The sequence below is a fragment of the Girardinichthys multiradiatus genome, chromosome 9 (assembly GCF_021462225.1).
Source record: "Girardinichthys multiradiatus isolate DD_20200921_A chromosome 9, DD_fGirMul_XY1, whole genome shotgun sequence".
Lineage (NCBI taxonomy): Eukaryota > Metazoa > Chordata > Actinopteri > Cyprinodontiformes > Goodeidae > Girardinichthys > Girardinichthys multiradiatus.
Window position 1 is genome coordinate 39,511,201 of NC_061802.1, and position 26,700 is coordinate 39,537,900.

Consider the following 26,700-nt stretch of genomic DNA (forward strand, 5'->3'; position numbering starts at 1 on the left):
GCGAGGCAAACTGTGCGTCGGATAGGCGTGGTTTATTTCGAAGGTACAAATCTTTCCATGAGCTCAGAAGAAAAGGAAACTTGTTTCTCTTGTGTACTTCTAACACTCAGCTTGACTGGAAGCAGGAAGCAAAAGGAAACAGGTTGGTATTATGGGAAAAATGTTTTGACAGTAATAATAATTAATAATAATATTAATGATGATTTTGCTCTTTTGCCTTGCTTTAAGAAGGTCATTGGTCTGAATTCTAACTGGGATGTTTCTGCAAATAATTTGCATGTTTTCCTAGGTTAAGGCTCAGGAGAAAATATAACAGCAGACTCAGCTGCAGAACTGCGCAGCTGTACATACATCACTTTTATCTCATCATCATGCGCTGTAATTTGGACACCTTGTGCAATTAAAAACAACCAACCAAACAAAAAGGATACGGATACACTTACATTCGGACCTTGCTACTTAAGTATACTGAATTCAAAAAATGTTGGGATCTGGTGTCTATCTATCTATCTATCTATCTATCTATCTATCTATCTATCTATCTATCTATCTATATATCTATCTATCTATCTATCTATCTATCTATCTATCTATCTATCTATCTATCTATCTATCTATCTATCTATCTATCTATCTATCTGTCTGTCTGTCTGTCTGTCTGTCTGTCTGTCTGTCTGTCTGTCTGTCTGTCTGTCTATCTATCTGTCTGTCTGTCTGTCTGTCTGTCTGTCTGTCTGTCTGTCTGTCTGTCTGTCTATCTATCTATCTATCTATCTATCTATCTATCTATCTATCTATCTATCTATCTATCTATCTATCTATCTATCTATCTATCTATCTATCTATCTATCTATCTCTCTCTCTCTCTCTCTCTATCTATCTATCTATCTATCTATCTATCTATCTATCTATCTATCTATCTATCTATCTATCTATCTATCTATCTATCTATCTATCTATCTATCTATCTATCTGTCTGTCTGTCTGTCTGTCTGTCTGTCTGTGTATCTGTCTGTCTGTCTGTCTGTCTATGTATCTGTCTGTCTGTCTGTCTGTCTGTCTGTCTGTCTGTCTGTCTGTCTATGTATACAACTTTTGACTTTGAGTCAGAAAAGTCACAGATTTCCAACAACCCTACATTCAGTATACAGAATGCCTACTGTGTTTACAAAACGTTGCAAACGTTGTATTTAAAACTACATAGCACTTCAGACAGTTTTTATATCATTAGGCTTGTTTGAACACATAAACAAACCACCTGTTCTCTGACTTGCAGGTTGAATGCGCTCAACTCAAGAGCGATTTCATTCCCAGATCAAACCTCCATGTTCCAGCAACTAGAAGGCAGTTTTATATTCCATAGTTGCTCGTTTACGTTGTCAGCTTTTTGTTGCCGAATAAATGATGGCTCTGATAGGTGGTCTCTGACCGTTACAAAAACGTTTTCACGTGTTTTCCATATCGCCTCGAAATCACCTCTAACCGAGTCATCCGCCGGCTAACTGTGAGGGAACGCGTCTTATGTTTATGTTCGTTCGTTAGACAGACGGAAAGAAAATCAGATACATTTTGCTCTTTCCTTTAATTGTACGCACTTTTAAAGTAACAGGTGAAGCTTTTGACCATTTAGAAATGGTTTATTTATTTCCTTTTTGAGAAGCTGTTTATAAACTACGGAGAGTGAAGGCGGAGATATGGATACATCTATTTATGGGCGGAGTTTAGTAAAATCGGAAACTAGCAACGAGCAAGAGATCAATCCTGGAAAAGTTCAAATTAATCTCAAAGGCAGGCGCCCTTACTACATTATTTGCTTTAATTTTTCAGTTTTTAGTTGTGGTAACAGACCCCTTTGTATTTGTATGTTTTTGAATGTACTTTTGCACTACATTTAAATAAATAAAATAAAACAGAGCAAGAGAGCGTTGTAACGTGATGTATTATAGGAAATGCGCCGTTTAATGGTTGGAATGAACAGAGATTTATTTTGTTTTTAAAGCTTAACTACATCCGAAGTTAGTCGCTATTAAAATGAGTTTTTTTATTTGAACCATTCAGATGAAAAAAGTGACTCGAACCTTAATTTTGTTTTGCGCATGCGCACTTGCCTTTGTTTATTGAAAAACGGAGCGCGGTAACAGATGAGTCAACGAACAAAAACAGCGAATGCATCACATTTTTGTAGGAAATAATACATTTTGGACGTTTTATTTGTTCTTGCAGAGCCACCAAAGGGGCTGCATGTCTGAGACAGACAGCCAGATGCAGCCGTAGTTGTCTGAAGCTAACTACAGCGCCAATAGCTGCAGCAACATGTCACATTGGAGCACCTTCGAAAGGGAGACGGAGAGAGAGACGAAGAAGCTGATCAGATGTATCAGCGGGGTCCAAGACGAGGAAGACCAGAACTTCCAACTGGCCCTGAAATTTGCATGGTCCAATTTCAAGTGAGTCCCACATCCGCTGGTTGAATTGGAGCTAGCCTGTAAACAACGTTAGCTAGCTACAAGAAGGTGATGGCAAGCTTGACTAACAATGTGCTCCTCCGGCAGGTTCCATCAGTATCTGGACGCTGACAGTCATAAAATTCAACGCACGATCAGTGGGTGAGTGAGTGTTTGCAGGGAGGTGTCCTTAAATATCCTTCCTGCCTTCCCTTTTCTTTAGGTAGGGGGTTGTTTTCCTTATCAGATTGCGCTATTCTAAAGTGCCCACGCAGTCGGAAATATGTACTGTTTGATTTAGTCAACTTCCTGGTCTGCAGTAGTATAGAAAAAGTAGTAGTCTGGAACATATTTGTATTTTAAGATTTTATTTCCTCCCTATTGTCTAAATGTTTTATATATTTATCCAGTAGTTTTGTAGGTTTTCTGTCAAAGCTTGGGCAGAAATGCCTGAAATAAACTCATGGTGTCGTTTTTGGTTTATATATTACAGTGGAATGGACTGGACTGGATCGGAATTAGAAAAACGTTTAGGAAACCAGACTATCTGGAATTTAGGGAGACTTCTGAATCACAAGTTGTTTAAATTGAATCTAAGCTTTAATATTAAGGATACATAACATTACAGGTTAAGAGAAAGATATTCCTGCTCCCAGTTACTTTTGATTACCGTTGGTAAGGATTATAATAACATACTTCTATCAAACAGTCTCAGATTATTAGCCAGTGGGAGATTCATTGAATCCTACGGTATGTGAACACAGCACAGCAGGTGGATTGTTTTTTTTCAAGCACTTTTTGCAGAGTTTGAACAGTTGTTTGTTTTGTTGAGTACTTGGCCTATTTCTTGTTTCTAAAACTTGGGTCATTTTTTTCATTTGAAAGTATTTTAAGTTGGTGCAGGAATTTGTAATAACAAAATCAAGCAAACTCTTTCTTGTTTGCTCCGTCACGCTTTGCACAATGCTGTCATGCATAATCTGTTGTTTTTCCTTTATTTTTTTAAGAATCTATGAAAAGCTGATGGTCCACTCTGACTTGAGTAAAGCAGGGAGCTGGAGGAGACTGACTGACGACTTCCTGAACTCACCATTACCTAATACCCAAGGAACGAAGGTAATAAACCCAGTATGCAGCTTGGAAATAGAAAAATGAATTCTTGTATGACCTAACACAGGCGTTATTAGCCAACACGTTTCATCATATCTTGTGTTTTTAAAGTGCAAGAGCCACAACATCCTGATAGCAGACGGGAAAATAGTGTTCCAGGTTGCATAACATGCCACAGAGGATTCAGAGTGTTACAATAACCTTTTTATTTGTGTTTTTATTTTTGTAGACAGATATCCACTACAGTATCCTGTCGCTGCTGCTTTTCTTATCAGATTCCCCTTCAAACACAAACTTCACTGAGAGACCTAGGGTGAAAGATGCTGGTGAGCTTCTATTTCACGTTAGGTATTTTAGAGTTTGAATTATTCACCTCCCACCCTCCCCATATTAATCACTGCACCTCGAACTCATGTCTGTGCAGAACCAGAAGACAACTTTGACTGGGCCAAGTATCTCATGGAAGGGGAGGAAATAGACACTAGGCCGTTCCCAGATACGCCAGTGAGTTCTCAAACAATAAATTAAATCCAGCAGAAGCTGCTTCGGTTAATTTATGTTGTTATCGCTCTCTTTTGTAGGAGTGGTCTGAGGACGAAAGCGAGGACAATGACAGGCAGCAGCCAATCAGCAGAGAGGACTCTGGGATCCAGTTGGACAGAACCCCCCAGGAGGACCATGACACCACCAGCAAGGTTGTCCCAGTCGCATGGACAGGTATGACATTTCAGGCAGGGGAAAAATGTAGACATAAACTTAGATATTATTCATACCTCTCCAACTTTTCCTATTTTGTAACGTTAGAGCCACAAACCTGAATGTGTTTAACTGTGGTTATGTGTGCAGTGAAAGGAAAATGATACATTGTTTTCAGAATACTTTACAAATGCATTTGTATTCAGCCTCCTTAAGATAAACATTTGTATAACTACCAAGTCTTTTGTGGTATATATCTACCAGCTTTGCTTATCTAGAGACTGAATTTTTTTACCTATTTATCTTTGCAAAATACCTTTTATCAGTGGGTACTCCCAAGAGATGTGAAAAAAATTCTCCCATCTAGCCAAGCTTCTGCCACAATGTGGAAAGTTATAGAAAGTATAAATATATCTGCAAGACACTGTGGAAGAGTTTTATAGATTTAAAATAATAAGAAAGGATTTAGATGAGAAGTGATGCAAGTTCCTTACCAATATCACGTTTCGATATATATTTCTTTTTCCAGTGGGGGAACCAGACGCCCGGGCCTGGCTTGAACAGCATGTAGTGACTCCGTACTGGGTCGCTCACGCTCCTCGTTTCCCTCACAGCTTGCACTTACACTCGAACTTGCTAAACGTTTGGTAAGACTTGGTCTGTTGCAGCCTCCTTTATGATAATATGTTACTTCAGTCAATTTTAGCTTGAAGTCACCTATGCTCCATGTATATAGGTTCTTTTAATATTGTTATCAAATTCACTGTTGTATAAATTGTAAAAGTGGGCTTTAAAACCCCACTATGCTGCTAATTACATACTTGAACTGTGTAAGGTTTTTAATCTATCAAGCTAAATCTCATTGCTATGAGATATCACTGCTTTTTTATGTTCTACATGGCATAAACACCCTTTACTCCTATTTCTGAGCTGAAAGGATTTGTGATGTTTAGGTGTTTATGCTTTCCGCTTCTGTTCTCAGGGACCAGCACTTGTATAACACCGATCCTCTGTATCTGCCAGAAGAAAAAGCCTTTGTCACAGAGACTCAAGTCATACGGGAAACCTTGTGGTAAGATTCAGTGATGCTGAGGCTACTCACTGCACAGATGTAGAAAGAAAAACAATGTTCTGCCTCACTCACACAAGTTTAATTGTCCTGCTGATACCTGAACCTGCGGATCCTCCCCGGATCAACCAGGTAATAATGTTAGCTTATTGATTTTTGTCACAAGAATGATCTGTGTGTTTTTCAGGCTTCTCTTCGGTGTGAAGAAACACTTTATTTTCCAGCATCATGATGGCAAAGTTTCTGTGAAGAATAATGTGGTGGTAACCCATCTGACGAGTGTAAGTTTGAAAAATTAAAAAACAAGAACATATCCTACATTTTATCAGGTGTTTGATATACGGCCTAGCATGTTTTGTTCTGCAGAACTGCCTGCACTCTGTGCTGGAGCACATCGCCGTGTATGGACAGGCGGTGTTCAGGCTGCAGAGGTTCATAGACGAGGTGACGGGGCACAGCTCAGAACCCTGCCCACCGGGCTCAGGTTCATCCCACAGCTACAGGAAGGGTTCAGAGCCTCCTTTCAGAACCTACCAGGCTTTTGTGTGGGCTCTTAACAAATACTTTACCAGCTTTAAAGAAGAGCTGACCACCATTGAGAGAGAAGTCATCAGCAATGGTAAGTAGGACAAAAAAGTTTGAGTTCATTATTTTGATTTCTTTTGATTAGAGAGCCACCAGAGCTCTGTTTTCACGTGTCAGTTCACTAAGACCAGAATGTCTAAGCATGAAGAATCAGAATCAGAAAAGCTTTATTGCCAAGTACGTTTTTGGACATACAAGGAATTTGTTTTGGCGTAGTCGGTGCAATACAGTACAAATTAAACAGTATAAACATATCTACAATATAATATAAATATATGTGCACAGTTTTAAGTGAGTGAGAGTAAATATAGAGCAGTATAAGATGCAAGAGCAATACAACAGTGCAGGTGATCATTGTGCAAGTAAAGCAGTGCAAGTAAAGCAGGAGTCCAAGCTGAGCGTTAATGTAACGCATAGAGTTACAGGTTACAGGTGTCCTGTCAGCAAAAAAAGGGGGGGTGTGGGGGAAAGGGACAGTGTCAGGGTGGTTTCCGGGCTTTGTTAACCAGGCTGGTGGCAGAGATCGTAGACATGCTGTGCTGTTCTTTTATTTTCAATTCATTTTGCCTGTGTTGAATGAATAGACAGAGGACATTTATGTTTAAAACATTTTGTCAGCTGTTCCTTAAATTGGCCTAAAATGTATAATCTACACAAAAACAGACACAATAATTCCTCATGAGAAAAAATCCTTCTGAAAATGCAGTGTTTCTTCCCACATTTATCGTTTAAAGTAGTACATAAAAATATCTAGTGTTTTTACAGCAAATTTTAAGGACAGTGACATTTGTTATTACATTTAAATAAGAACCATGTGGTTTTAAAACTGACCATACAAAAAATAATGCATCAAAATCATGTTCCATTGACTTGTCTCAGGGTCTAATAATAATAACAGTAGTAAAAATAATAATGAAATACTCCTTAAAATGTATTTAATGGAAATCATTTTTGTTTGTCTTAATAAAAAAAAAAACAGTGGAGCATTTGGGTTCAGTCTCCATTGTAACCGAGAGCTCCACTGGCCGATGAGGGCTGAGAGTCTTGCAGCTTGTTTACTGGACCAAAGGATGTTCGTTGTCTGCTAGCCGGCTAGAGCATACAAATGGACTCAGACACATTGATTAGCAGTAAAAAGCAGTGATGTAGCTGTTTCATGCAGGTCCGCTCTGCTGCCCGGCCTCCCTCTCTCAAAGCACAACATGTGTCTTTGCGTCCTCACTCGGTCCGCTCGGTCAGCTGCCTGTCTCCTTAGCAGCTGTTCCTGCAGCTTCCTCTACATACATCACTACATACATCAAAGGCTGTCTTTATTGCCATCATAAAAGCCCTGCAGAGTATCTCCTTCAGGCTGAAATACACCACCTTTGCCTGTAACAAGAGAGGCAGCTGTGGACGTGCTCGCAGCCTTTCTCAAACCAAATAACAATGTATTAGTTCACTTTGAATTAGCCCGGCAGGATTTTTGTATTCGTTCTTTATTTAATTAGAAGAAAAAAAAAATGCTTTTGCTCAAGGGGCAGCTTTCATGTTTGTACGAACTGTCTGTCTGCAGATGAGACGGTGACCCTGTCTGCAGTTCTGGAGCGTCTCAGCCCTCACCTGGCCCAAATCAAAGTGCTTCACAAAGTCTTCTGCACGGGAGTCGCTGAAGTTCCCCCTGCCACCCCAAATGTTGTGCGGGCCTCTCACCTGCTGAATACTCTCTACAAGGCTATCATCGACTATGACAGCGTTGGACATGCATCAGAGCAAGCGGTTGGTGTTTTCATTTTTCTTTGATCTGATACCTGAAGGTGGAGTTTCTGGATATTTGTAAACCGACACAATCATCAAAACTTGTGACAATTCTTTTATTTGCCAGGTGGCTCTGCTATTTTCTCTGTGGACAGAGACGGTCAGACCGTATTTGGAGATTGTGGATGAGTGGATTGTTCACGGCCATTTGTTTGACCCTGCCAAAGAGTTCATCATCCAAAGGTAGGTGGTGGCAGGAAAATTATTACATGATTAACAAAAATCTGAAAAGTGTGGTGGAGACATACCCTAAGATACTTGCAGGTGCAATTGCAGCCTGTTCTATAAGGTATTGGCTCAGATTTACTAAATACAAATGCACACCACACTTTTAAGATTTCTTACTTGAATAAAATTCTAAGTATCATTTAACTTCCACATCCTAAATATGCACTATGTTGTATTGATTTGTTCCAACATCCCAATAAAATACACAGACGTTTGTGGCTGTAGTGAAACAAACTGTTCTACCAGGCTGAATATTATAAAATCCAGAATTTCTTGTTTTTCAGAAATAAGGATGTCCCAGTAAACCACAGGGACTTCTGGTACGCCACCTACACCCTGTACAGCGTGTCAGAGATGGTGGACAATGAGGAAAAGCTGAACGATGCAGCCAGTGGGAGCTCAGGAGGAGATCAGGGGTCCAGCAACCGGCAGCTCACCATGGTGTCCTTCCTCAAACCTGTGTTAAAGCAGATCATCATGGCTGGGAAGTCCATGCAGTTGCTCAAAAATCTGCACTGTAAGGAGGCTGAGGATTCTGAGAGATCCTCCAGAGGTCAGTGTTTTTGTCAGTAGTACATTGTAATTGTTATTTTTTTCCAGATGTGTTTAACCAGATGAGAAATATGACATTCCAGATGCAGAGAGGAAGAGTTTGTACACGCTGTTTCTGGAGTCTGTGCAGTCCCGCCTGAGCAGCCCAGAGGAATCCCCGACAGACAAGGTGACTGAACGGCAGGCCACTACGAGGAGTCTGATAAAGATGCAGTCCATCATGGCGCAGCACCTGGAGACCAACGACGTCCACGATCCGCTTTTAGCCATCAACTTTGCCAGGTATCCTGTAGCAACAACCAAAATTAAATGGGAATTATGGCTCTGCTGGGGAAAAACAATTCATGAAGTACTCCTTTAAAAACTAAAAGTATGTTTTACCATAAGATTTCATTTTCTCATGCGCTAAGCAGGTTAGTATGTACAGGTCACAGGATTACGTACACTTGTCATCATTGAGCTTTTAATGATTTGACCAGTTCATTTTTCAGGATAGAGTAACGTTACAACAAACAACTTCAATAATTTTTAAACACAAGGGTTAGGTGACAAGTTCAAATTTATTTTGGCTTGGAAAAAGAAGGAAAGAGCAACTGTGGGGGCCACAAAGAGCCACAAGCAGCTCCACAGCAACAGATTGCAGATCCTGGGCCAAGACCCTTTCATCAACAACACCAGTGTCACTGTCTAAAGTAAAGCCAATTTGGACTTACCACACAGAAAAAAAGTGTTTCCAAAAGTGATAACTTCAAGCTCTTCTGTGATTTGCTGCTCCCAACATGGATAGGCCAAATGTCCGCTGGAGAAATGTTTTCTGGTCAAAGGAGACGGATTGTGCAGTTTGCCCAGATTGAGCTAAAGTACGTTTGAAAGAGCTGGGCTTTCAAACCTAATAACACAGTCCCAACTGTCAAGCATGGTGGTGGTACCATCATGCTGTTTCGTTCCCACTGGTTGAATTAATGACAAATGACAACTAACTCCTGCATTTAATTTCAACATTAGTTGAGTGAGGAAAAAGGACAATGATCCCAAATACATGGATAATGGATAAAGCAGGCTAACATTATGCATCTGGAATGGCGGCAACCTCAGTCCCGTTGAATCTGTATTGCCTGTGCATAAAGGTCAGACCCATACCAGTGAACCAACCAATTTTAATCACCTTTACTATTCTTACAAGGGCTGTGCTCATATCCATCCAGAAGTATCCCAGGGTTTTGTTGATGGCTACATAAAGCATGTGGTTAATGCAGCTTGCTAAGGGAACTTTCTTCAAATATCAGTGGGGGTGTAGGCATGTATTTGAGTGTGTAAGTCAAGTCAAGTTTATTTATATAGAGCTTTTCAGCAACAAGGCACTCAAGGCGCTGTACATAAGGAAAACTTTAGGTTAAGGATTTAACCCCGGTTCTCTTTCAACATTCGTTTCGGTATCTCACTATGGGACACGCCTCCAGCGCCTGTCCCCCAGAAGCTCTATTACATTACGCCAGTCTTGACTGGCAGGCGGAAGTGACGTCCGCTCCCATGGGAGGACTTCCTCCCAGTATAAAAGTCGACGTCACGTAGGTGATCTTCAGTTTAATAAGCACACCTCTTCCTCGCTCCCTGCAAGGAGGGTGATCTGGTGAGATACCTCACTCATGTTTCAGAGAACCGGGGTTAAATCCTTAACCTAAAGTTCTCTTTCAACATTCGTTTCGGTATCTCACTATGGGATATTTCTGCTCCCGTATTGCCAGATAAGCTCACTCGAAGACCAACAGATTGCATCTTGCATTCATGGCAATGTGGAACCCACACCCAGAACCGTGTGAGCCAGTGTGGGCCTGGTGACATCCAGTTTATAGAACCTAGTGAAGGTGTGAGGGGTCGCCCAGTTGGCAGCCTCACATATTTCCTCCACAGGTATACCCTGGAACAATGCCCAGGATGATGCCACACCACGAGTGGAATGAGCCCGCAGACCTGCAGGGGGTGCAAGGCCTCTGCTCTCATAAGCCATAATAATAGCCCCCACTACCCAATGCGAAAGACGTTGCTTTGTGAGAGGCTTTCCTTTATGTGATGAAGCCCATGACACAAACAGCTGCTCTGATTTACGAAAATCTGCTGTTCTTTCCACATATAACCGCAGAGCTCGTACTGGGCAGAGCGTATGCAGTCGTTCATGCTCCTGAGAGGAGAATGGTGGTGGGTAGAAAGCCATTAATTCAAGGGCACGGCATGGCAGAGCCGTAGCAACCTTAGGTATAAAGGCAGGATTAGGTTTCAGTAAAACCCTTGACTCACCCAGAAACTGCTTGCAGGATGGGTTAACTGAGAGCGCTTGAATGTCACTCACACGCTTAGCAGAGACCAGAGCAATCAATAAGACCGTTTTAAAGGAAAGCACTTTGAGCTCAACCTGCTGCAACGGTTCGAACGGTGCACGTGACAACGCATCGAGTACCATAGGTAAATCCCATGAAGGAGTGAGGCTCCTCGACACTGGACGGAGCCGTCGTGCACCTTTCATGAATTGACACACCAGGGGGTGCTGCCCCACTGTTTTGTCACCAAAGCCAACCTGACAGGCTGAAATAGCAGCCAGGTACATCTTCACAGTGGAAAAAGCCAAGCCTTTATCCAACAGTGCCTGCAGAAAAGTTAAAACGTCCGACACAGGGCTTTGCATTACGCTCACCATAGGTTTTGCGCACCAACCCACGAATGCCTGCCATTTACCCTCATACACGTTACGCGTGGAAACGGCCCTTGCATTTTGAATTGTGTCAATAACGTTCTGGGGAAGCCCACTGGCAGCCAGATTTAACCCCTCACAGGCCAGGCCCATAGGGCCATGCGCTCCGGATGCGGATGAAATATTTCTCCGCGTGCCTGCGTCAGGAGATCTCTGTGGAGGGGAAGCCGCCATGGCTCACCGTGTAGCATCTGAAAAATCAGTGTTTCCCTGGCCAGCGGGGAGCTATCAGAATGAGTGAGTGTTTTCCCTCTCGCACCCTGGCGAGAGTAGGAATGATCAGTTCCAGCGGGGGAAAGGCGTACAGTAGGACCGGCGGCCATTTGTGCGCTAGAGCATCCAGCCCAAGCGGAGCTTGTTGCTCTGTCAGTGAGAAAAACATCGGACACTGAGCATTTTCCCCTGATGCGAAGAGGTCGACCTCCGCTCGGCCGTACCTCTTCCATATCTGGGTCATCACCTCGCTGTGGAGTTTCCACTCTTTGTAGCGGGGATTGCCCCTTGACAGCAGATCCGCGCCTCTGTTCATTACCCCTGGCACGTGAGTTGCTCTTAGCGACAGCAAGTGTGAGCTGGTCCAGATTATCAGTCTGTATGCCAGCTCGTGTAAATGACGTGAGCGCAGACCCCCCTGTCTGTTGATGTAAGCAACCACTGTTGTGTTGTCCGTTCTGACCAAAACATGGTGCCCTTTGATAAAGGGCAGAAAGTGTCTCAGTGCCAGCATCACGGCCAGGAGTTTCAGACAATTTATGTGAGCTGTCTGTGTTTGTGGACTCCAAACGCCGTTTACCATCATCCCCTCGTGAGTGGCTCCCCAGCCTGTCAGCGAGTTTGTGCACTGGTGTGTGCTTTCTGGCCACAGCTGCGGCTCCACTGAGCTCTCGGTGGCTTTGATCCTCCTCCGCTTCGGTCGGCTCTGAACGATGAGCTCCAACGTCGGCTCTGCAGGCCGTTTGAGTTGCCTTGAACGTGGCGTTCTGAACTCAAACTGGGACAGGACGTGTCCTGGTAGGGGGGGTGCAGGTGTCTGGCAGATCCTGCTCTCCCACCCCGAAGACGGCTCCCTAGGTAGCACGCCTCTTTTTCTTTGTGCTCACAGTAGCGGAAGGGGTCGCTTGGTTTCCCGGCGTCGTCGGGGGAGCGGATGGCTTCCTTCCCCAAGCACCTTTGAGCTCGGTTTGTTTCCCACGGTCCGCTGACTGCGGCTGAGGCTGGCGTTTGGGGATGCGGTAGGCCGGTCGAGCCGCCGCTTGAGCGAACGGCACACGGGGTGCTGGAGGGGGAGGAGGCTGCGCTTTCCTGGGCAGACACAGCTTTAGCGCTTCACCTTCCCTCTTCTTTTCCTCACAGCGTTTTTGCATGGCTGCCACAGTGGGTCCGAATAAGCTCTTCGGGTCCACGGGGGTGTCGAGGAGCTGGTTCTTTTCCCTCTGAGACAGGCTAGCCAGGTTCAGCCATCTAGCTCTCTCCTGAGTGACCATCAGGGCCATGGCTCTCCCGGATGCTTGGACAGCGCTTCTGTGGAGACGCAGGCATAGGTCTGTCACCACGCACAACTCGTCCCACAAATCGGTCATCGGTGTGCCAGTCATCTGCTCCTGTGATTCCGCTTGGTAAGCGAGGAGAAGAGACAAAGCGTTTAAGGCTTTAACAGATGCAGCCACCGCCTTGTAGCTTTTCTCATTCAGAGTGGACTGAAAAGAGTCAGCTTTGAAGGGAAGGGTGGGTCCTGCCGCTGTCATGGCTGACTTTTGCGATGGGTGCAGGTGAGATGCCAGCAGAGGTTCTACGGGAGGCAGATGTGAAAAACCGCCGGCCTCCATGCCCGTCCAGTCCAGCGCCGACCCTCCCAGGGCGGGGTTCTTAGCGGTGAGAGGATTGCTCCAGGACCGGGTCGCTTCCTCGAGGCACTCGGGAAAGACCGGCAACAGCTGTCTGCCGGAAGATTTGGCTCTCGGAAGCCGCTTCCCCTCATATCGAGATGTGGTAGTTTCGGTGAGGGTTTCCGGCCACTCGATGTCCAGCTTCTTTGCTGCCCTTCTGCAGACATCATGCAGGTCCGTTGCAGTCGGGTTTGGGGAACCGCAGCGGCTGGTGTCATCCGTCACCGAGGGCTTTGCAACCGACTGGATGGCATAAGGCCCGCAGTCCAGCTCGTCGTCGTCAGACCCGAGACTGATGGACTCCATTTCAGATTCGGACTCGGCATTAGCAAGAGTACTGAAACCTGGAAGTGCGGCCTCGTCTTCCTCTGGGTCAGTCAGTGGCGCGACAGCGTCGAGCTGATCACCCCAACTGGCTCCAGCCAAAGTGGGCTCTCTCTCATCAGTACCAGGAAGCTCCGGTGGCGGGGGATTGGCTACCCCCGTCATAGGATCAACCTCCGACAGGCTAGCTGGGCGTGCTAGCCTGCGCCGACGAGACTTAAGGGAGAGCCGTGCACAGTGCTCGCAACTTGCCGGTGACGCCAACGCGTCCTGGGCATGTTGCAGCCCCAGACACGAAGCACAGACAGAGTGGGTATCTACCCCAGCTATGAGATTGCCACATGTGCAGGTTCTAGATGGTGGCTTGACTCTGTTCATGGTGAGAACGAGTGCAAGTTACACAACTTCTTAAGCTCCGTTAAGGTTGCAGCTAGTTTGGTGACCAGTTGCAGCGCTGCTGTTTGGCGACAGACCAGCGTTGAAAGGGACTCAGAACAGTCGAGCACAGTTATTGAGAAGCGCTCGGCGACCGAGTTGTTAGCTCGCTCTGTGAACAGTTAAGCTAGCTCAAGTTACTGTAATGACCGTCTGAGAGGTGCTTCTGGGAGCGAGAAGAGGTGTTAGACTGAAGATCACCTACGTGACGTCGACTTTTATACTGGGAGGAAGTCCTCCCATGGGAGCGGACGTCACTTCCGCCTGCCAGTCAAGACTGGCGTAATGTAATAGAGCTTCTGGGGGACAGGCGCTGGAGGCGTGTCCCATAGTGAGATACCGAAACAAATGTTGAAAGAGAACCATCACAATGATACAGAAAATCAAACAACAGAGGTAATAAAAAAAATAAAGAGAATAGAATGATGGACAAGAAAATGAAAGGAAAATTGGTCTGAAAACTTAACTAATCATGCCTAGATGGCTCAGTCAAAGGCCACTCTAAACAAATAAGTTTTTAATCTTGATTTAAAGCAAATTAGGGTTTCGATGCTTTTACAGTTTTCTGGGAGTTTATTCCAGATTAGTGGAGCATAAGAACTAAAAGCTGCTTCTCCATGTTTGGTTCTGGTTCTGGGTATGCAGAATAGATTTGAGCCAGAAGACCTGAGAGGTCTGGGTGGTTGATACGTTGACAACAAGTCTGTAATATGTTTTGGTGCTAAGCCAATCAGTGATTTATAGACTAACAGAAGTATTTTAAACTCTATTCTCTGAGCTACAGGGAGCCAGTGTAGGGACTTTAGAACCGGGGTGATGTGCTCCACTTTCTTAGTTCTAGTGAGGACGCGGGCAGCAGCGTTCTGGATCAACTGCAGCGCTCTGATCGACTTTTTAGGCAGACCTGTGAAGACACCGTTGCAGTAATCAATTCTACTAAAGACGAACGCATGAATTAGTTTTTCAAGGTCCTGCTGAGACATTAGTCCTTTACTCCTGGAGATGTTCTTTAGGTGATAGAAGGCCGACCTAGTTACTACCTTTATGTGCCTCTGAAGGTTCAGGTCTGAGTCCATCACTACACCCAGGTTTCGAGCCTAATTGGTGGTTTCTAGCTGTATTAACTGAAGCTCTGTGCTAACTTTTAAACGCTCTTCCTTTGGTCCAAAGATTATTACTTCAGTTTTGTTTTGATTCAGCTGAAGAAAATTTAGGCCTATCCATGCATTGATTTCTTCTAAGCATTTACCCAGCGCTTGAATGGGTTCATGGTCACCTGGTGACATCGTAACGTATAGCTGTGTGTCGTCTGCATAGTTATGATAACTTATGTTGTTGTTTATTAAAATCTGAGTTAGGGGGAGCATGTAGATATTGAATAGGAGGGGCCCTAAGATGGACCCTTGGGGAACGCCACATGTAATTTTTGTGCTCTCTGATCTACAGGTCCTTCTCAAAAAATTAGCATATTGTGATAAAGTTCATTATTTTCTATAATGTAATGATGAAAATTTAACATTCATATATTTTAGATTCATTGCACACTAACTGAAATATTTCAGGTCTTTTATTGTCTTAATACGGATGATTTTGGCATACAGCTCATGAAAACCCAAAATTCCTATCTCACAAAATTAGCATATTTCATCCGACCAATAAAAGAAAAGTGTTTTTAATACAAAAAACGTCAACCTTCAAATAATCATGTACAGTTATGCACTCAATACTTGGTCGGGAATCCTTTTGCAGAAATGACTGCTTCAATGCGGCGTGGCATGGAGGCAATCAGCCTGTGGCACTGCTGAGGTCTTATGGAGGCCCAGGATGCTTCGATAGCGGCCTTTAGCTCATCCAGAGTGTTGGGTCTTGAGTCTCTCAACGTTCTCTTCACAATATCCCACAGATTCTCTATGGGGTTCAGGTCAGGAGAGTTGGCAGGCCAATTGAGCACAGTGATACCATGGTCAGTGAACCATTTACCAGTGGTTTTGGCACTGTGAGCAGGTGCCAGGTCGTGCTGAAAAATGAAATCTTCATCTCCATAAAGCTTTTCAGCAGATGGAAGCATGAAGTGCTCCAAAATCTCCTGATAGCTAGCTGCATTGACCCTGCCCTTGATAAAACACAGTGGACCAACACCAGCAGCTGACACGGTACCCCAGACCATCACTGACTGTGGGTACTTGACACTGGACTTCTGGCATTTTGGCATTTCCTTCTCCCCAGTCTTCCTCCAGACTCTGGCACCTTGATTTCCGAATGACATGCAGAATTTGCTTTCATCCGAAAAAAGTACTTTGGACCACTGAGCAACAGTCCAGTGCTGCTTCTCTGTAGCCCAGGTCTGGGGAATGCGGCACCTGTAGCCCATTTCCTGCACACGCCTGTGCACGGTGGCTCTGGATGTTTCTACTCCAGACTCAGTCCACTGCTTCCGCAGGTCCCCCAAGGTCTGGAATCGGCCCTTCTCCACAATCTTCCTCAGGGTCCGGTCACCTCTTCTCGTTGTGCAGCGTTTTCTGCCACACGTTTTCCTTCCCACAGACTTCCCACTGAGGTGCCTTGATACAGCACTCTGGGAACAGCCTATTCGTTCAGAAATTTATTTCTGTGTCTTACTCTCTTGCTTGAGGGTGTCAATAGTGGCCTTCTGGACAGCAGTCAGGTCGGCAGTCTTACCCATGATTGGGGTTTTGAGTGATGAACCAGGCTGGGAGTTTTAAAGGCCTCAGGAATCTTTTGCAGGTGTTTAGAGTTAACTCGTTGATTCAGATGATTAGGTTCATAGCTCGTTTAGAGACCCTTTTAATAATATGCTAATTTTGTGAGATAGGAATTTTGGGTTTTCATGAGCTGTATGCCAAAATCATCCGTATTAAGACAATAAAAGACCTGAAATATTTCAGTTAGTGTGCAATGAATCTAAAATATATGAATGTTAAATTTTCATCATGACATTATGGAAAATAATGAACTTTATCACAATATGCTAATTTTTTGAGAAGGACCTGTAAAGTTACCTACTGACACAAAAAAGTTCCTGTCCTTCAAGTAGGATTTAAACCAATCAAGTGCTGTACCAGAAAGGCCGACCCAGTTTTCCAGGCGCTCTAATAAAATGGAGTGATCAACAGTGTCGAATGCTGCACTAAGGTCCAATAATACCAGCACTGTGGTTCTTCCACAGTCTGCATTTATACGGATGTCATTGAACACCTTGACAAGAGCAGTCTCTGTACTGTGGTGAGCAGGAAGTCTGACTGGAAGACATCGAAGCGGTTGGTCGTTGTTAGGAAGTTGTTTAACTGTTGAAACACAGTTTTTTCAATAATCTTACTGATGAAGGAGAGGTTTGATATAGGCCTGTAGTTCTGTAGTAGCAGCTTGTCCAAGTTGTTCTTTTTCAATAGAGGTTTGATAATTGCTGTTTTTAGGGCCTGGGGGAAAACACCTGACAAAAGACACCTTGGAAATGTTTAGACCCTTAGTGATGATCAAGTCCAAAATATGTCCCTGTTTGTGCGTTTGCTGTTTAACATGTTGAGTCAAACCAACATTTCTAAGAGTGTCACATAAATCTATTGAACTTCTGTCTTCAGGATTGTCCATGTGAATGTTGAAGTCTCCCACTATAATTAAACAGTCATAATCAACAGATATCGCAGATAAAAGCTCATTAAAATCACTGATATAGTTTGTTTTGGACTTAGGAGGCCTGTAAATATTCAAGAACATGGTTCGGACCGGGCTCTTTACCTGGAGAGCCAAATATTCAAAAGAGTCAAATTTGCCCAGAAATACTTTTTTTACACTCTAATAAATCTTTAAACAAAGTGGCCACCGCTCCACCTTTTCTTTGCTGTCTGCTCTCACAAAGAAAACTGTAGTTCGGAGGCGTCGCCTCTATCAGAATGGGAACTTCATTAAATTCATATAACCATGTTTCTGTTAAAAACATAACATCAAGATCGTGGGCAGTAATGAAGTCATTGATTAAAAATGATTTTCCTGACAGAGATCTAATGTTCAGTAAAGCCAGTTTATATGACTTAGTTGCTGATATTAACTCTTTGTCTTGTTGTACCTGACAGTTTATGGCTTTTGTTGATTGTTTATTACTGTCTCTTATCCTTTTGGCTTTGCTCTTTCTGTCACGTATAAGCACAGATATTTTTCAACTATCTCCTGTTAGGGGCCCAAGTTTTTCCTGGACATGCTCATTTCTGATAGTTACCACTGGGGCCCAGACTGTATCACAGAGAAGTGATTTCAAGGTCCTGATTAGGAGGAGATAGATTAGGAGGTGGTGGAGGTCTGTGGCATTTGGAAAATGTTGGTTTAGTAGCAGGGCCTCGGCCACGGGGGGTGTTGAATGAAGAGGTCAGAGCCATTTGGGTCCCGATTTTAAGAGCTCCTTTCATGTTATCAGAATCCAGTAAAGCAAAAAGTGGGCTTAGTGGGGAGATGGGAGAGTTCTGTGCGGTTTGGGTCGGGGTTTGGGGGGATGGGGGTATAATGGGGGGTCCACTTCTCCTGTGGATTTTGACGGGGACACCTTTTGTGATGACTTCTCTTTCTCAGCCAACTGGCTGATTGTTTCTGCTGGAGCTGGAGGCAGCGTTATCATTGTTGGTGATACTCCATGTTCTCTGCTGAAGGTCAAAGCTGCTGGCGGATTATTTACTGAATAGAAGAGATTAGATGTGAGACGTCTGGCTCCTGGCTTCTTCAAACAGAAACCATCTTGCTTGAAGAGTTGTCTTTTTTCCCAAAAAATATTAAAGTTGTCGATGAAATTCACAGGTGTGGTAGCACATGTTTTTTTCAACCACTTATTAATCATCAGAAGTCTGGAAAAAATCTCATCTCCACAGAAAATTGGTGCAAAGGGTCTGTTGAGAAACACCTTGATATTGAGACCTCCAACAATATTCAGAAGTCGAGTGAAATCCTCCTTCAGTCTTTCTGATTTTTTCTTAGCCACGTCATCCATGGCTCCACAGTGTATAATAAGGTTTTCTAGAGACGGGCGCTTTTCTGTGATTGTACGAATATTCTCTGAGATATCAGAGACCACGTTACTGGTACCAATCATAACTTCTGTGTTTTTCTTGTTGCAGAAGTTTTTAATCCCATCCACAGCTGTGTTGCCCACTATTAGGGTTCTTGGTCTGGTGGGGCGCTTTTTCTCTGGCAGTTTAGGAGAAGACTGTTTAGAATGAAAGTTGTTCTCAAACCTTTTATTGATCTCAGAAGATGGATAATTTTCCTGGTTTTCATTCTGTAGTGGAGCAAATCTGTTCTGGAGGGGAATTTCCAGCTGTCTCACTCCTATCAGTTGTTGTGACAGCAGCTCGCTGTCAAAGTCTCCTTTTCCCAGGTGAAACAGGGGCATTTCTCTGTAATCTGGCCATTCTTATTTATTTAATTGCTGAGATCTTCCAGTAAGTCGTCCATCGTGACTTTTTTGGGCATGCCCCTAAAACATGCCAGGGTGTTCTGCCGGTAGGTTTATTCTCAGTGTTTTGATTGCCGGCTGAGTTGTTGAGCTGGCTGTCACTGTTTAGGATCACAGGCAGAGTTGAATCATCGTTGACCCCCATATTCATCTCCACATTCACTTCTAGTCAGTGGATTTTCATCTCCAAAACAGTCAATTGCTGTAAAAGTTTGTCAAAGTCCTCAGTGGTGAAGGGAGGGATTTTGTGCTGATTAGCTGGCTTCAACTTGTCCTGCTTTCAAGTTTGATTATAAAAAGATCAAAATCCTTTAGAAAATTTTTTTTTAAATAAAAATAATCCTTGGGAGTCGCTGGTAAGAAGTAGTTTTAGTCCAAAATTTCTGTAATTTTAGCTAAGAAATAAAATGTTAGGAGTAAAAGAATGCAAGCAAGCAGGGAGCTTAGGAGAAAAGCGTCTGAGCAAGAAGAGAGGCGGAAGCAGAAATGTATTACTTTTACCATTTATATCCACAATAAATGCAATCCTGTGCGCCAAAGTCTTGTTTTAGATATTGGTAAACTATTGTATAATTATATCACCCTACAGAAAGAGCAAGTTCTAAGAAATCCTTAGAAGGCCAAAATAATATGACTTTCTTACCCATGATGAATGCATGTTAACGTCTGAGCAGCACCTTATTCCATCTTCTTCTTCAGACTCTACTTAGAGCAGAGCGACTTCCATGAGCGTTTCTCTGGAGGCGACTTCATCGTGGACCGCTCCTCTCAGTCAGTCACCTGCCAGACCTTCGAGCTGACCCTGCGCTCCTGCCTCTATCCCCACATCGAGAGGAGGTACATTGAGTGCTGCGGGAACCTCATGAAGACTCTGAAGAAAGACTACAAGTAGGCCCCACTTTGTGCCCTAGTTGAATAAGTGCTTCCAGATTGTGCCAGATCATATCTAGCATGTAGGCTCCTTGTTGTTTCCACAGGCTGCTGGAATACCTCCAAGCCATGAGGAACTACTTCCTGCAGGAAGCCGGAGACACCATGTATGACTTTTACACCGCCATCTTTGACAAGGTGCAGGAAAAGGAGAGCTGGCAGCAGCCTTCTTTTCTCAACGTGCTGCTGCAGGAGGCAGTGGGACAGCGCTACCCAGAGGACAGTAGCAGGTACTGCACGTCTTTACTTTCAGATTGACATAGTAAAGTGAAAACTGAGATCTACAAAGCAAATATTTCTTCAAACGTGTCACTTTCAATAGGTTGTCAGTTTTTTTAGAGCCTCTTGACCCATCGAGGAAAAAGCACCCAGTGAATAATTTAGAGGTCCTGACCCTGAGTTACAAGGTAAACGGAGGCATTGGACATTATTTATGCCTGGTAAAACTGTCATGTTGACATTTGTTGGCTTTGCTCTCCACAGGTGCCCTGGCCTGTAGACATTGTGATCAGCTCTGAGTGCCAGAAGATTTACAACCAAGTGTTCCTTCTCCTGCTGCAGATCAAATGGGCCAAATACAGTCTGGACACGCTACGATTCAGTGGTGAGAGCTGAGACTAAAGCTTAAATGCTCACATGCAGCACAGATGAAAATTATTTAACAGCTTGTCTTTTTTTTCTTTACATTGATGCAAGCTGAAGAGTTTGGTATTAAGACTTTTTACAAAAACAAATCCATTTTATTCTGTATTATTATTATTGTTATTATTATAATTATTAGTATTATTAGACACATGTATGTTAGGAAACACTTTAGTTATTGCTTGTGTATGAACATCCCCCAGTATGGATTTCACCCATTGTGTAAATCAGTGGAAGTAGTCTTGTACCCTTAGCAGGAACAAAAAACTCCCGTTTGGAGCCTGTGTTATTGCTAAAGACTTTTACTAACTTTTTGTATTGTTTTCTTTAGATTTTGCAGAAGTCACAAAGAAACTGGAAGGATCTCCTGTTGAGGAAGCGAAGCTGAAACAACCAATAAACCAGCAGATTCACAGGATGTGTCTACTGCGAGTTAAACTGATGCACTTTGTCAACAGTCTCCACAACTACATCATGACCAGAGTAAGATGAGGCCTTCTCCAAGCAGACTTTTAGCTTCAATGTTGCAATACAATTACAGATAATCTGACTAAAATGAAACTTAGCTTCATTTCATGTAGTTTCTGTTCAAAACCAGTTGTTCTAAAAAAGTGCAGTTTGAGCTTGAATCAAAACTATGATAAATTACATACAGTGCCTTGCAAGAGTGTTCATACCCTTGACTTTTTCACATTGTTCCAAACTTCAATACCACAAACTTTAATGCATTTGTTTTAAGAGATGGCCCAACACACAGTAGTGCATTATCCCTAAGGGGAGTGAAATTATACACATTTTTAGATAAGCTTTTTTTTATAAACCTGAAAAGTGCGGTGTGTGTTTGTATTTAGTCCTGCAGAGTGATTCCTTTGTAGCAGATTCGTAGTCAGATTAGATGGAGAGCTTTTGTGAAAGTTAGTTTTCAAGTCCTGTTACAGATTCTCTATTGGATTTAGGCCTGGACTTTGACTGGGCCATTAAATACAGCGGCATGTTGATCTCGTTACCAGCATCAGTGTATATTGGTAGTAACCCAGTGTCACTTGGGAAGCTTTTGAGTGGAAAATGAATGAGGAGCCTTTTTGTCTTAGTTTAGAATAACACTAACTTTAACAGATTTTTAAAGTGCCTGTGACACGCTTTACCCACAAATGCAGAAATTGAAAGAAAACATCTATATATTGAAAGAATTGAGCGGTATTTGACATGATATTAGGATTAAAGACGTGATAAAAGTCTATTGTGACACAAAATAAGCATATTTCAACGTTAAATTTTGCAAGCCCAAAGTCGCCCAGAAATTACATTTGGAGGAAGTCTTTGGTCATTCATTGTGTGACCATCAACGATCAACAGTTCAGGTAGAAGCCAAGTTGCATTAATAACAGCATTACTGTGGTGAAACGGTGCATTGCTGGTGGTGGCAGCAATACTACGTAAGCAGCCTTTAGTCTGCACTACTTTCCCGAAGTGAAGAGCATCAGAGCTGCCTGGATCAGAGCTGGAAAACTGAGGAGGGACAGATGGGCTGGTCCCACCAAGCACAGCCAGGTTTGATCTGAGGACTTCTCAGCAAACTGCTTTGAACAAGAAACCTCCAAATTCACAAGAGAAATGATGTCAGAGGTCGGGATATTTTACAGACGAAAGAGAATGTTGAAGCAGAGAAAAGATCACCAAAGAAAAGGTTGTTTCTGCTGTTGCTAAACAGATCAGGGCTCAGCATTTAAGAACAGTTTCTTGTTTCAAAAGTACATTTAGATATTGGTTATTGTTAATAATTAGAAATCCTGAATTATTATTTTTAGTATTAATAATCCAAAATTATTATTATTATTAAAATAAGATAAATTACAGGTGCATGTGATATATTCAAATAAATGTTTCTCTACAGATTCTAATATAAAGAAGAAAAATAAATGACACACCAGGTAGTGTCTTCAGATCTTGAATCATCTCTTGTGTCTGCTGCTGCTGCTCCATGCTGCTCACTTCGCCTCCGATTGTTTCACTCGGTGCCGTATTTACTGTAACCCTGGATTTACACTGTATCTGCTATGGTCCGGTCCGGTCCGCTGCGTAGCCCAGATGACCTCCAAGAGCCATATGCAGATCGTGCAATAAAAGCCTTAATAAATGCTATTCTTAATAAATGCGGTAGCAAGTCCAAAACAACTCATTCTGTGGAAGTTAAACTGCTTAATTTTTCGTTTTATGCGTCCAGATATCTTCATGTGTTTTGTTCCCTGAGTTGTTGCTTAATTTGGTGCATATAACGTTTAATTGTTTATAATACCTTAGTTAACCCAGTAACTGATCTAATGTAAAAAACTACTAATATTTACATGCGTATATATAAAAAAATGTGTGTATTTATGAATATAGCTAGATTTAGTCCGACTTTAGTGAATTATTTAGAAAATCTTGATGTTCTCGTTCTGTTTCCTGGTGGTCGTGTATGATTCATGCATATTGACTCAGCATCTGGCAGAAATACTCTCTGGTCGACGTCCACACGTCGCAGCACTTGTGCTCTGCCATCTGATGAAAGCTCACTTTGTTCTTCTGTCTCTGCAGCGTCTCTCTGTAATAGAGACTGAAATATATCTAAAGAAATATCAGATTCTTCGCTGCTGTCTGTGTTGCTGCCATTGTAGCAGCAGTCAGTTTACCTGCAGGGGTTCCCCTGTGACGTCATAAAAGAGCACAGCAACATCGCAATGGAGTAGTCTGGAAATACCTTTTCAGTGAAATTTATGACCATATATCTCAACAACTGTTCATTTCAGTGGTATGAATATTGTATCAGTGTTTCCTTTGCATAAATGTAGTTGGATTTATCATGAAAATTTGATGTCACAGGCACTTTAACTTTTTGCTGTTGGTAAAAATGGTCTGACAAAGTGAAAACATTAAATTGCATTTTTGAATGCCTTTCCGGAATGTAATCTTTTCACTCAAAGTCTGAAAAGTTTTCCTTCTGTGTTGGCAGATTCTGCACAGCACTGGACTGGAGTTTCAGCACCAAGTTCAGGAAGCAAAAGACCTGGACCAGCTGATCAAGATCCATTACAGATACTTGGCAACTATCCATGACCGGTGTCTCCTGAGGGAAAAGGTAAACACCCCGTGCTGAATTTTAAAAGCAGGTTCAATTCTTCAGAGGTACAATGATCAATAACCAGGAGCACGACTATGTCCTCATTGTCAATGCTATGTAAAACCCTCTTTTACCGATAACAGATCTTTCAGAGTTATGTATCCTCTTCTCTGCACTCTTCTCTTTAGTTCACCCCAGAGCTTTTGTATAAGATCTATATTATTAGGTCTGGAGAATGAGGTGGTAATTGAAGAAGGATGAATTTTATGTCTAGTGAACCGTTTCTGTGCTGATTTTTTCATATCTTTCAAGTCATCCTGTTAAAAGGCCTAATGACAATCCAGTTTCAGTTTACTGGTACAGATGATCATTTTTTTTTAACTTAAAATATTTTGGGGCTGCATTTAGAGAGTTGCCTTGCAGCAAGAAGGTCCTGGGTTCGACTCCCGGCATGGAGTTTGCATGTTCTCCCCATGCATGTTTGGATTCTCACCAGGTACTCTGGTTTCCTCGCAAAGACGTGCCTGTTAGGTTAATTGTTCTCTCTAAATTGCCCTTAGGTATGTAAATGAGTGTGTGCATGGTTGTTTGTGTGTTGCCCTCCAATGGACTGGCGACCTGTCCAGGGTGTACCCCGCCTCCCGCCCATAGACTGCTGGAGATAGGCACCAGCTCCCCCGCGACCCACTATGGAAGAAGCGGTAGAAAATGACTTGACTGACTAAAATATTTTGGTAGTTGATAGAGTTTGTGAGCCATGCACTCCAACAAGTTTCTCAGTGCCTTTTACAAAGAAACAGACCCACAGTATCATAGATTCTCCATCGTACTTAACAGCAGTTATGAGGTGCATTTCCACATATTCATTCTAAGACCCAGACCCAAAGGTTTTAACTGGTATCATCTGACTAAAGCACATGGTCCCAGTTAGTCACAATTGGGTTTAGCAGACTTCACACATTATGCCCCTACACAGTGGCTTCATAATTTTTAGATGTTAAGCCATTATAATAAAAACAGAATTTATTTTAAAGGTTTTCACACATCTTCTAAAAATGGCAAACCTGTCCGCATCCATAACATTTCTATCTGCGCTAATATAACTTATATCTGCTGTGATAATGGTATTCATGATTGTCTCAACAACAGTTGAGTTCTGCAGTCTTCACATGTATTAGGAGATGAACTTGAGTAAATCAGCTTCATAAAATGCTCTCTTTTATGGCCCCAATGTTATCTCTAGAATGATTGCCAGCACTGCGACTTTTATACACACAGCTGTGACCCAGTTCTTTGGCATACAGCATACTGTTGGTGTGAAGCCAGAGAAGGAACTGAGCAGCGAAAATATCTCCCTTCTAAAAGACTTGTCTTATCGCAGGTCAGCTTCGTGAAAGAGGCGATAATGAAGGTTCTGAATCTGGTCCTCATCTTCTCAGACCGATGGCAAGCTGGATTTGGCGCTTGGAAGTAAGCCTTCCTGAATAACACGCACACTGGGACCTTTCTCAGTTACCCCATATTTTCAACAGAAATCTCCATGGTGACCGTCTTCACCCGATGTTGTGTTTTCTTCCAGGATCGAGTCTATTGATAAGATGGAGTCAGATTTCAAAAACTGTCACATGTTCCTGGTGACTATACTTAATAAAGCAGTTTGTCGGGGCTCTTTTCCTCATTGTAAGTAAACCCCTAACATCAGTGCTTCACTTTATACAGACAGAAATAATATTAAGTAGTTTGTTTTCCTCTGTTTCTACAGTGGAGTCCCTGGCCCTCTCTCTGATGGCAGGATTTGAGCAGTGCTGATCAACCCTCCATGTTTCACTCATTCATCACTTTGCCTTTGACTGCTGTTAAGTAGCCTCTGTGTTACTACAATAGGCAGTACTTGTGTCTTTTATTTGACTGCTGCCAAGATCAGTAACTTAGGTCAGGTTCTGCTCAGACTGTTCGACAGTGATTGGTAGGCAAGCTGTTCCTGAACAAACGAACATCTGTATTTAAAAATACTTTTTGTATGATATGTTTTAATATAAATTGTCATGTTAAATGTAAGTAATGGGTATGTATATATATATATATATGTGTAAGCACAAATAAAATGTATGCGTAGAAAAGGCACAAAAAATTACAATGTTTTTGGAAAGCAACAGAAGGTAGAAAACCTGTCAGGGCTTATAAAAACAAGTTTTATTTAAATATATACTACTGTAGAAAAAAGGGTATCTGTAAACTCATAAACCTAAAATCCAAATATTAAGCCAGAACAAAATCATCATAATTAATACTGATTTGCCCTAAATTTGTATGATTTGATCTTTAATTGCCATCTTTATTTATCTTTTTAAAAAGTTGCATCACATTCATTTTGTGTAGGACTTTTAGTTCTGACTGAAATATATGAAGATTATGTGCTGTGGCAGAATTACAAGCTCCATGATGCAGGAACTGGTCTGAAGTTGATTACACACTGTAGGCCTCAGAGTTAGGTTACCCTGGTTTTATTAAAGGACTCAAGCTATGTGTCACACCAATTTAAGTTGACAGAATTACATTCACTTTACTTAACCTATCAAATACAGTTATTAGGAGAATAAATTGTTGTTTTTTATATTTGATGCGGGTCCAGTCATATTTGTTTTAAGTGTTACTGAAACCCTGTATTAGGCACTAAAATCATGTCATGCGACATGCA

General features: G+C 42.6%; 1 protein-coding gene across 2 annotated transcripts; it reads left to right on the forward strand.

The window, feature by feature from the left end:
* The first annotated feature begins 2 nt into the window (after positions 1–2).
* Positions 3–26,623, forward strand: tubgcp5 (tubulin, gamma complex associated protein 5). 2 transcript variants are annotated; one of them, XM_047374392.1, is made up of 24 exons: positions 3–142; positions 2,224–2,447; positions 2,553–2,606; positions 3,452–3,560; positions 3,784–3,880; positions 3,979–4,058; positions 4,136–4,271; positions 4,780–4,897; positions 5,233–5,322; positions 5,507–5,600; positions 5,686–5,938; positions 7,460–7,662; positions 7,769–7,884; positions 8,214–8,482; positions 8,565–8,763; positions 20,030–20,218; positions 20,308–20,490; positions 20,583–20,667; positions 20,744–20,864; positions 21,234–21,385; positions 23,895–24,020; positions 25,384–25,472; positions 25,582–25,682; positions 25,765–26,623. In XM_047374392.1, exons 2-24 carry the CDS (start codon positions 2,314–2,316, stop codon positions 25,809–25,811), a joined length of 3,045 nt encoding a protein of 1,014 aa, XP_047230348.1. In that variant the 5' UTR covers positions 3–142; positions 2,224–2,313; the 3' UTR covers positions 25,812–26,623. The 2 variants fall into 2 exon arrangements, with proteins under 2 accessions (XP_047230348.1, XP_047230347.1); XM_047374391.1 differs by lacking the exon at positions 3–142 and having other exon boundaries at positions 2,077–2,447.
* Positions 26,624–26,700: the final 77 nt, after the last annotated feature.

Bases quoted from the DNA above. Each gene is read 5' to 3' on its own strand.
- tubgcp5 (XM_047374392.1), top strand. From the start codon at position 2,314: ATGTCACATTGGAGCACCTTCGAAAGGGAGACGGAGAGAGAGACGAAG. The intron at 3,561-3,783 runs GTAATAAACCCA...TTATTTTTGTAG, and splicing joins CTAATACCCAAGGAACGAAG to ACAGATATCCACTACAGTAT. The intron at 20,491-20,582 runs GTACTGCACGTC...CACTTTCAATAG, and splicing joins TACCCAGAGGACAGTAGCAG to GTTGTCAGTTTTTTTAGAGC.